At 43.8% G+C, this 11,154-nt stretch overlaps 2 protein-coding genes across 3 annotated transcripts in view; both read right to left on the bottom strand.

The window, feature by feature from the left end:
* The window catches only part of elmod3 (ELMO/CED-12 domain containing 3), a 12,436-nt gene extending 5,600 nt beyond the window's left edge, over positions 1-6,836 (bottom strand). The window contains exons 1-10 of one of the 2 annotated variants that reach the window (XM_035639173.2): positions 6,683-6,836; positions 4,408-5,217; positions 3,079-3,150; positions 2,892-2,966; positions 2,734-2,803; positions 2,318-2,383; positions 2,099-2,187; positions 1,473-1,596; positions 1,231-1,353; positions 1-88 (exon numbers count right to left, since the gene is read on the bottom strand). The exon at positions 1-88 is cut by the window's left edge and continues 43 nt beyond it. In XM_035639173.2, the coding sequence (XP_035495066.1) occupies positions 1-88; positions 1,231-1,353; positions 1,473-1,596; positions 2,099-2,187; positions 2,318-2,383; positions 2,734-2,803; positions 2,892-2,966; positions 3,079-3,150; positions 4,408-4,443 (743 nt within the window). In that variant the 5' untranslated portion in view covers positions 4,444-5,217; positions 6,683-6,836. The remainder of the gene's footprint in view (positions 89-1,230; positions 1,354-1,472; positions 1,597-2,098; positions 2,188-2,317; positions 2,384-2,733; positions 2,804-2,891; positions 2,967-3,078; positions 3,151-4,407; positions 5,218-6,682) is intronic. The other variant, XM_035639175.2, reaches the window with a different exon arrangement.
* A 1,444-nt stretch (positions 6,837-8,280) lies between these two features.
* Positions 8,281-10,798, bottom strand: star (steroidogenic acute regulatory protein). Its single transcript, XM_035639176.2, has 7 exons — positions 10,578-10,798; positions 10,199-10,306; positions 9,914-10,044; positions 9,582-9,740; positions 9,261-9,445; positions 9,042-9,135; positions 8,281-8,916 (listed from the first exon to the last, which is right to left on the bottom strand). The coding sequence occupies exons 1-7, from the start codon at positions 10,639-10,641 to the stop codon at positions 8,797-8,799; spliced, it is 861 nt and encodes a 286-aa protein (XP_035495069.1). The 5' UTR covers positions 10,642-10,798; the 3' UTR covers positions 8,281-8,796.
* Positions 10,799-11,154: the final 356 nt, after the last annotated feature.

Here is an 11,154-nt window from a genome sequence, read left to right as displayed (position 1 = left end):
GGCAGAGTCTCTGGGTCCATGACAAAGTATAGAGTATGCATCAGTCCCAGGAAACCAGTACCACGTAGGTCAGTAGCCGGGTCTGTACCTGCAGTGCAGAAAACAAACAAACACAGAGACGATATTATAGTCAATGTTTTAGTCTTAAGCTGCTTTCGGACAAGCACTGAAGTCCAGACATTCAGTTTACCATAGGGGCCGTCTGTATGTGAGAACGCGAATGTCCACTAATGTTGCTCCGGACATTTTGCCCGAACTTTTCCTGCAAGACCCCTAGTAAAATGTCTGGAAAATGTCAGACTGAGCACATGGGTAGATTCCGACTGTCCTTCCTATCGTCTTTTCCTATCTACTATTCCTTGACCTCAATAGAAAACGTCATACGGTCAAGGAAAGGTGTAAATGAGGACTAATGGGACGTAGGAAAAGCCGGCAGCTGTCCTCAGACAATCCGACTCGAATTACACTATACTATGTCATTATGCGCCGGAGGATGTCTTTGACGTGCATCTGTCGTGGTGAAACTATAAATTTCCGAGGATGAACTACAAAAAAAGCAGCGGCTCCATCCAGCATTTTTCAGTGTTTTTCACCACAGTGTGGCATCAGATGTAAATGCTTTATATGTAACGGTAACTTACATGATGACGTGCTTCACTTCTGGGTCATATTCATACTCTTCTTCTCCTTTTACTTCGGATTGAATCATTTACATTTGTGAATGGTGTGTCACGTTAAATATTGCTGCTGCAATGAATTGTGGGGCGTCTATTTCTGCTTTCCTTTCGCATAGGAAAGTCCAGTGTACCCTTTGCTTAAGGAGATAGGAAAGGAAGCATTGAAGCACCTTACCTATGCATTTAGAGAACCTGAACAGCTCTTCTCATGGCTGCCGATGAAATACTTCCAGGTCACTTCAAGATTTACGAAACTTCCAAAGCAAATTTGACACTTCCACCGTACCCAATGTGAGAAGCAGGGAATTCTCAGTTTCACAGCGAGCGAGTGGGCCCTCTTCCCAGGCGCTACCCCTTGCCTGAATGTTAGAGAGATTTTTCTGCTGTTCTGTGAACACGTCTGATTCTGACAATCTACTGCAGCTACATGTGTGAATGACCTACTACTGCTACTGATCCACTGAGCCAGTTGATCAGTAGCAACATTCATTTACATGAACATCCACAGACCTGAAAAGCTGTATTTATAGTGAAGGAGGGAACATTGTCTCACCCTGAAAGCCGATGTTTTCCCAGTGCGCCCCAAAGCGAGGACAGTCCAGCCTGCTGCCAATCAGCCTCTTATAAATGGTCTGGAGGACACGCATGTGGACTGTTTGGCTGTTGTCCACATGGCCTATAGGAATGAAGGAAGGAAACACACGCACACGCACACACAGACAAAGTCGTTCAGTTAAGAATCTCTTTGTGTTTCACACCTGGCAGGATGACTACAGGCCCTGCCAACACACTTACACTGTGCAATGGCAAAGACCAGATCCCTCTCCTCCAAGAGTTCCCTGTGCAGTCGTGGAGGTCCAAAGAGGAAGTGTGTGATAGCAGCCAGACCGGTCCTGCGAATGGTTGGTTGGATGTTCTTCTACAGATGGAGCAGACAGCAAAAACACAGTACCGCTTTTAAATTATAGTTAACTAAAGCTAGACATCAGTACATTTCTTAAGCAAATCCACAATTAATACACCTGATTTATGTATTTAAAGTTCATTGATTGTGGGTGCAGTTCTCCTGCTGTTGGAAGCCACCATTGATAAAAGACATTTCTCTCTCTCACCCAAACACTTTATTTATTTCACTGACAAAGAACTTGGGTCTTTGTTTGCTTTTCTTTTCTGTTCAAGTTGTTATGCAAACTCCAATTCCTCCATCTGTTTCACAATAAAATGTTTCCAGCTGTTCCCTTCCCATCCCCAGGAAGCATTTACATTACAATGTTGTTTCACTAATCAAAATAATATCCATTTACCGTACGAGCCATTAAAGTCCAGGTAGACCACCACATTCACTGATGTCATTTGAGACTCAACACCTTTTTTTTTTTTATATATATATATATATATATTTTTTTTGTAGCATTTCTTACTAGCAAGTCCCCGAGGTCTGCGGTCTGGAAGTACTGCAGAGCTTCATTGAAGGAGATGAGCGGGGTTGGGTTTGAGTCCTCAGTGAGAGCTGGGGAATATTACATAAAGTTATTCTTCTTATTATTCTTAGACCAGCAACTTACAGAAGAGAAAATGAAAAATCAGTTTCCATCTCTTCCTTTCAATGCAAACGGATGAAATAGCAAGAGGCATCTGACCTGGTTGGACGTTCTCCAGAGCGTCCCACTCCTGTCTGGCCTTTTCCAACTCCACATTTTCCTCTGCTGAGAGAATCACAAAGGTGAGGTAAGACAAACAAATAATAGTTTCACATTCCTTCTGTACGCACAAATTTCCCCGAATGTGGCACTCGAGGAGGATGAGCATGAACTTGTGCTATGGCGAAATTGCTGACACCCACCAAGTTAATTCTCAGTCATAAATCCTTCCTCTCTGTGACCTCCATAAGTGCCACTGAGACTCTGTGCTTCCTCTGAGCACACAACCTTCACTCGTGAGGGAGGTTTTATCTGAAACAGCTCCCTGGTATCTAGGTTACACTCACACACAAATTCCCATGGGAAGAGGATGTGAGACTAAAGAGAGGCTATGCGACAGCATCAGTGTGTGTTACCTGTAGGTTTAGGTTGGTCACCTCCAGCCACCAGGGTCTGCAGGAGACCATTCTGCTTCAGTGCTGAGATCTGGGCAATAATCAAATAATGAATTACCTCACATGAAAGGAGGGTCATGTTGGATAAAGTGAGATTACTATGAATGGAATCAAATTACCGGCAGGGATCCGAGTGGTGCACTGCCATTGGTGCGGTCTTTGATGTTATGACCAATAATCAGTCCATTCATGACCTGTGAATTAAAAAATGTTTTGACTGGGATGTTTCCAATAATTTATAATAATAAGCGAATGGATGGGACAATGGATCAATAAGAGGTGATCTTTTTTTTTTGCTGTACTCACAGGCTTATGATTGGAGTGTCCATTGGTGATCTCCTCTAATGGTTTACATTCACAGGACAACCCATTCAGACCCTAACAGTTGGGCAGACACACAGAACCGATGTATCAGACAATGTTAACAATGTAAAAATAGTTCAGCTTGCACTCCTTTTAAAACAGGTGGTCCATTATCACTGCAAACTCCATCTTATGCTTTTTAAATCATTGCTTTTGTCAATTCTAATGCACATTTGTGAAAAAGTACAAAAGGTCAAAATGTAATTATCTCAGAGCTGTTGCAGGAGTTGCACACTAGCACACACTTTTTCTGACTCATCAAGGGGCTTTCTGCATTATTAGAATTACACAATAAGAATCAGTTAATTCAAAAGTGTACTTCCTTTGAGAAAAATGTTGCCTGTCCTGTTATGTTTCAAAGGTGCACTGCATGGCACAGTTAAGTTAATAAACACATCCGATCATGCTCTGTGGCATGTACGGTATGAAAATGCTGAGCAGGGCCAGTTGATCTGGATTTTCTATCAAGACTGTAAGAAAATAAATTGTTATTACAGTAGGGCTGCAGTCTGAAAACCTCTCATTACAAAGACAAATACAGATTTGAGAGATGAGCGAGGCAAAAACCACAGGCACTAGTGTGCAAATATGTACAAAAAGGTGATATGGTCAGTCATCCTTCACCATATTCTCGACAAATGGCTGAGTGCATGTGCATTGGTGTACACCAAGAGAACAGCACAGGCTTGAAAACTTGACCCCTCCACAACACTCTCTACCACCACCACCATCATCATCATCATCATCAAAACACCTAATGAGGGAATACGATTTCATTTGTTCATCCCTCCATTAGAGACATGAAGATTAAGTACCATGGTGGACTAAAACTGTTATGGGGGCACATTTTGACCCAACACCTTACTAAGAAACTTTATATAGGTTTCTCCTTTAATTTGTCACCTGTCTGTACGTATCCAACTGTTTAGAAAAAGAGCAATATACAAGGATGGAGGCCAGGGAGCATGGGGTAATGTTATGGCTATAACCAAGCTGTGGAAGGAAAATGCCCTGGAGGGAGAACTGTTGACCTTAGGCCTTAAGTTAAACACAAGACAGAACTGCTTAACTAAATGAGCTCTATATTGTTTAACCTTAAACAAAAGTGCAGAGCAGGAAGGTAACATTTATCCCCGGGGGTGACTCTATATGGCGACTTTGGTCAGATATCGCCTGCTTCCATTTTGTCGAACAACACAGCAGATATGGGTATTCTGTTTGAATGCAGATGCTAATTTAAGAATCTAAAGAGCAAAGGTGAAATAATGTTACCTCAAAATGGGATGTGACATCAAAGTCTTCTTCCATTGCATATGAGTGTGTTGGTTGGCACGCGTGTTCCCGATCGTAGCCTCTACAGACTTCTGAAGTCGTGGACCGAGATGTGCTGAGGAGCTGATGCACGGACCACCATGGTTTCTGTGGTGCTCATTTGTAGTGACTGCAAGGATCTAAGCTTTCCTAATTTTCCACCCATACGCAGAGAGAACTCAACGTCCACAGTCATCAGTATGATTCCACAAAACTGTCACTGGCAATAGACTTCCATGTTCTGCACATCATATTCTTTCTTTCCGTGTGATGGCGATGGTCGTGTGGTGCAGATGGGAGCCTGGTATTATTAGCTACTGCAAAGTCTAACCTTGAGTGTGCACACAGAGAGGGATGTGCGGGTATCTGTGCAGGTCTACAAGAGCTGATGGGAGGAAATGGATATCCATCAATACACAAGTTTCCCCCATCCTCTTCCCCACAGATCTGCTTGGCCAGTAGGTTCACTCCTCAGCCCCATCAGAGGTACACAGAAGCTGGATGATGACATTGCTTTTCGGGGCTGGGCTCTCCCTGTCCCAGACACTTCATTACTTTGGCACTCAAGATGAATCCAGTATGCACCGAGAGCAACCAGTGCAGGTGCAGATTTATTTTCTTGCGCCAAAGCTGTGTTATGTCTTCAACCTCATATGGAACGGCAGCGCATGTCCAAAGCAAGAGCTGCAGGTGTCCAGTGAGATGTGGGTCATGGATAGAGTTCTGATGTGGCCAGAGGGATGAGAAGGGGCTGTCATATGAACACAATATCTGAAAAATATTGAATATTGGGAAGAAAAAAAAAAAAAATTACTTAACAAAGTTAACAAACATCATATCAAACAGCATCTATACGTGGTGGTGCATAAAACATATGAAATGTGAGGGGATAAATGGGTTTAATCATGTCAAAGTTGATAGATATGCCGCGGTAGACCTTCATCGCATACAATGACTTCAAAGACTTCAAAGCGGGGGAAAAAAACACAGTTGAAATTAATTTCTATTAATCCATCAAGTTTTCCCAGCATGCAACAGTATCTGGACCCCTGAGCTGGATCGGCTAAATAGAACATAACAGTCCTCTTTCATCCGTTTCAGTCTACACCTGTAGTTGTGCTACGACAAACTGCCTGCTCTGAAATACAGACATGTGAGCTGAATCACCTTGAAATGTCGTCGCCCGTATCATTGTTTGTGCACAAATGAGTCATGTCAAGTAAATGCGTACATCAACCCAAGAACTGTCCTTAATTTCATATTTGACGTGCTTGAGCTCTTCCCGGGCCATGCTATTTCATCCTTCTAATACCATCATGTTTGCGCTCTCGTTTTTTTAAAAGTATTGGAACTTAACAGATGTCCGTGCGCACTTGAATCACCGGGGACCCGCAACATCTATATTCTGTATTGTTGACCTTGTATTGTTTTCGATAATTGGTTTTCTGCCGATACGGAGCTTTGTCTGAAAATAAAAGTTAGGGCATATTTGCAGAGAAGCACCTAACCTTCGGAGGCTGATGCATTGCTATAGAAGGTGAATGTGGGAGTCCGAAATCAGCTCCAACGATGATTGGCAATCAAACACGAATAGTAACTCATTAATGCAACCCGTGCACGACTCTGCATTGAGCACCCGTCATACTCTGGCAGCGACTGTTACTTCCTACAAGGAGTATTTCTGCAGCGGTGTCAAAGTGATGCACTGCAGAGAACAAGCGCGTCGGTACGAATCGACCGAGTCCTTTTTCGTGTCGGATGACAGTTTTCCGCCGCTTTGACAGCAGCAGCATAGCAGCAGCAGCAGCAGCATAGCGTCAGCTAGCTTCCGTTATCTGTAGCGAGCGGCGAGCTAGCAATATGTCAGCCACAGTTAGCCAACCCCGCAGGCACAACGACGCCGCTCCGCTCAGTCCCGGACGGGGGAGGCGACGCGCGCCACACGGCCGACACCGGGCCAGGGGCGACGCGAGGGGTTCTGTCGCGGGCGTCAAGTGCAGTGAAGAAGTTGCGGCACCACAGCTGTCGGGCTAACTAACGGGCTAGCGGTGTAGCTCCACTGGACTGTAACGGGGATGGAGTGTGTGCCCAAACACAGCATACGGGCGGAACAAACCCCCGCCGTTGTCTCGAAGGTGCATCAAGTGCGCCACAGGACACAGACGTGCAGCGGCCCGTTGCGCAATCGAAGCATTTTCGGGAAGCGTTTTAAAAAAAAACAGAAAAAAAAAAGTACCTCAGTTTCTGATTGTTTCTCCCTCCAATCTCAGCTTCCCTTCCCCCGTCCAGTGGCCACGGTATTCTCCAAGTGCATCTTGGGAATTGTGGTTTCCTGTCGGACTCTCTTTTCATTACGTCATTGCTCTCGCTTTCTCCCCCTGCGCTGGAGACGCAGACAGCGGCGAGCCCCTGACATCTGTCCCCTCACCATGGACACTCTTCTCCGCTCGCTGGTCCAGATTATGAATATAATAATTATGAAAAATAATATACTTTTTTTTTACTACCCCCCCCCCCCACCCAAAGATAACATAAGATGTAAACCTTTATTGATCCCCCATAGGAGAAATTAAAAGTTGAGCATAAAAGTGAAGCAGGGGGACAATGTGAAAAGAAATAAAATAAGAGTAGATAACAGAATCTAAGGCGAATAAGACAAAATAGAAAGCTTTGTGCAGTGTTTGATGCGACCTTCAAAGTGCAATAATTTGCCTACATTTCTCGCTGAAAGAAAAAAGCTGATACTTGGGATTGAATTTCAGTCACAAATGCACAAATGCATATTGGATGGAAAGAAGAAGAAAAAAAGAAGGGAGAAAAAGGGATTTAATCAAGGCTGTCATCAGTGCCAGTTACCCAATGACTGCCAGATAGCTTGTTTTGTCTTTCTGGTCTTCTTACATAACTTATCTGCACTGGATAATTTCCCCTTTCCTATCCCAGAATTTCCCCCACTCTTCTCAATGCACAAATAATGGAGGGAGATCTCTGAGTGGCTTTACAACTCTCCTCACATCTGCTTATGTTCAGATTTTGAGGGATTTCAAGCGGATGTCAGTTATAACCCTCTGGAACAATCTCTCATGGAAATGAATAATTTGTGTTTTGCATTACACGAGCCAGCGCTTCAGAAGTATTCTGCTTAGATGTGTGTTTTGACGCACACCGGAGTCAGGCTCAACCAAACCAGGCATTTGTCTTGGACCTAAAGTCTAAAAAAAAGTGCATGTGGACAAACAGCCACCAGTTGAAAGGGTTACAGCCAGTCATAACTTCCTATTACAGCTCAGAAATTTCCTTCAGGCCCTAATGGTATGACACAACTACTTAATTCTGGCGCTGGTGAAAACCTCGCAGCCAGAAAGTGAGACCTCAGCTTGTCAACTTTATGGCCCTTGTAGTCTGCACTACATCCAGGACATACAAAGGAGGTTGTTAGAAAACATTTTGGACGGATTAGAACTACTCAAAATAGGAAAAATGTTATGCAACTGGCAATAATGGAGGGCAGATTTCCTGCTTGGGATGAGATCCGCTGTTACTCAAGCTTGTGTGTGCTGGCTCACAGTGGACCGCTTGCTGCCGGGCTCCTCACACATCTGAATAGCCAAACACCTGCTCATTCTGGCAAACGGTCAGCCTGGAAACCCATCAGGCAATAGGAAGACATGGGGGTGGATTGTGTTTTTCAGTCTTTATCTTTTTATACAACCATGCTGAAATATTTCATGAGCTTTTATTTAAGTTCTAATCGCATCAGAATGTAATGGAGTAATCCTTTTTCAAAACGCCTTCTCCAACAGCATAATACAAAAATAAAGATATAAATATCCATGACATTGGAATTGTTTATTCACTTGACAGTCACTGTAATGTAAAGCATCTCTGCAATCGCAATAAATAAAACATGGAAATAAAAGTTCGATTTTACAGCACAGAGAGGCCAAATAGCTGGGGTGTTATCAGAGGGAAACACCCAGAGTCAACAGTACCATTTGTGTTACATGTTTGACCGTTCACACTGGCTCAGTGTGTCTGCCAAGGTGCAGTGGAGTGATGTGGATGAATGTGTCAGACACCATCGAGGCACAAAATGTGTAAGATTGGTGTCAGTGATGCGAAATCTCATAACAGATTTTATATTCATATGGGCAAGAAAAACACACATTAGCATTTATGCACAGATTTTCCAAAGACCTCAGACAAGTGTCGTCTTCGTTTGATCTCCTCTGGATTTTCAGATTTTTTTTCAGCAGCTATGAGCAGATTTACGTAATTTCTAATGAGCAGAGGTCTCGCTTTTCTGCCACTGTTGAGTGCACTGTGCCAAAGCTCAAGAGGCATCTTGTGTCAGCAGGCATGAGCCATCTCCATAGAAACATTATTAGCCATCCTTTGCCTGAGGTGGCTGGCAAAGTCCACCTGCGTCTGAGAGAGCACTTTGTTTATGATTGTCTTGGGGATCCAGCCCTGTGTACGACAAAGACAACGCCGGTGTTAGATTGGAGAGCATTATATCAAGGTGCTGATTTCACTCAGATTTCACTTGTGCATCGTGAATCTGTTAAATTGCAAAGAAAACTCAAGTCATGTACCTTTAGATCTAAGCTCAGTAACCATGTGAACTTGGTCTTATTTGGGTCTTCAGCACAGGGCTTCATAACTATACAGGTAGGCCCATTCTCCGCCCTGAAAAAATGGAATGAGCAATGTACCCACAAAGCATGAAGAATATCCATCCATCCACTGTGCACAAATAGTCAGATTTTTCTTTAATTAATGTAATCCATTGATTTCCCCCACTGGTGACTCACCTGACGACACCCCTCTGCTCGGGCATTTTTGGATGCTGAGTGGACATTCCAGCCAGGAAGCAGGTGGAGCCCCGACGTTTGGTACAACGGACACTGACAAAGTCCCTCGGTCCCACGACGTTGCCGGGTGTCTCTGCAGACACCTCGTGGGTAACCATTGTGTCCTGGCCGATCTTTTGAAGGATCTGTGTGATCCCGTTGCAAAAATTATATGAATGATCTTTAAAGGTATGTTTATACTTTTTAAATAGCTCTTTTCTGATACATTGAGAACTGAAGACCTTATTCATTTTCCAGCTCCTGGTGCTGCAACTCTCTTACCTTGACCTGTTTGACGCGAGGGTTCCACTCCCCCATTTGCTCCATGTTCCCTACTAGCTCCTCATAAAGATTGTCAGGATGTTGTTCCAGCATCACTTCCAGCTTGAACACCTTCCCGATGTCAGGCAACACCTTACTCAGGACTTTGTCTCCGTTTGCCTGCAGAAGGGTTTAAACAAGTACTAGAAGTATTCAAGTATCTTCTTCTTTCAAATTTGGAGCTATATACAGATTTGTCACAGTCTGCCATTACTTTTCAGTCATAACTTTTGAAATAACTCAATAATGCTCATGCTGTCGTTCCACTATGGCAGTGCCGTCTCAGTACTCACAGCAACTGTTTCAATGGTCCAGCCATCCTGCTCGCTGAGGATTTTGATGGCCTTCTGGAGTGCATCCTCCCCTTGCTTCACATAAGACATCTCCTCCTCGCTGTATCCGTCCTCCTTTTTAATCCGGGAACCTGAAAACAGTTCGGCGAGTCAGTGAATCATGTCTGTTAAATTTCCATAATAATGTAATGGGATTTCCAGGGTGAAATCCTGGTATTTACATGTCATGTCACGTCTTGCATTATACATCTTTTTGTCATTTCATCTCCAAGTTTAACAACTCACTGAGGAGGGAGCTCCGTCTGCGAACCTGGTTGATCCAGTTACTGGAGCCTGGACCTGCCAGTCTGTTCAGCTCATGGTGAATGGCCACCATGGCATTCTTCCTCAACCCTGGGAGGGACAGATAAGAAGCTTATAGTTACTGCAATGTTAAATCCATTTATTACACATGCAAAAAAATCTAAAGAAAGGAAATCACAAAAAAAGAAAATAATAAGAAAACATTCGAATTCCTTCTGTCTTTATTCATTCATTCAGCCGCTCTGATCCTGGGCTGCATGCAGAACTCCACTAGGATAATGTACTTTTTTTTATCGTAAAGTAAAACAGGGAAAAAGACTTAGGCCAAGGTAACAGTGCTGAACTGGATCCTTTCACTCACCTGTCATGTTTCTCATATGCCGGTAGGAGATGCCAGCACAAAGTTTGAAGGTTGCAGGCAGCATTTTCTTTTCCTGGAGTATCGAGTAGCTTAAATGGAACTGGAAAAAATGTGAAATTAAGTAGATCACAAAGATTTAAAATCTGTCTGAGCTGTAGATATTCTTGAGAGAAGTTGACACACTGCCGAGTGTGCTCTACGGAGAGATTGGATTTCTGTCTGTGGCGCTTGCCAGCGTCTGTATATATAAGCACACTGCTCACAAGGTCGTCGTGCTATCAACACATAGATAAATACACGCATCACCTCACTGTTCCAACGGCCATGTCACCAAGGCTGCCTCGTGGACACAACCAGCATGTCTCAGATTCTCACAAACCGTCAGATAACGTCCAGTGCTCGCCCACACACACACACACACCCACACACACACACACACACACACACACACACACACACACACACACACACACACACACACACACACACACACACACACACACACACAGAGAGAGAGAGAAGTGGGCAACTTTCTGTCTCTTCAGTGGTGAGAGAGTCCAAAACAGAGGTCAGTGGC

The sequence above is a fragment of the Scophthalmus maximus genome, chromosome 19, assembly GCF_022379125.1.
Source record: "Scophthalmus maximus strain ysfricsl-2021 chromosome 19, ASM2237912v1, whole genome shotgun sequence".
NCBI classification, from domain to species: Eukaryota; Metazoa; Chordata; class Actinopteri; order Pleuronectiformes; family Scophthalmidae; genus Scophthalmus; species Scophthalmus maximus.
This window is presented reverse-complemented; position numbering and strand designations above follow the sequence as displayed.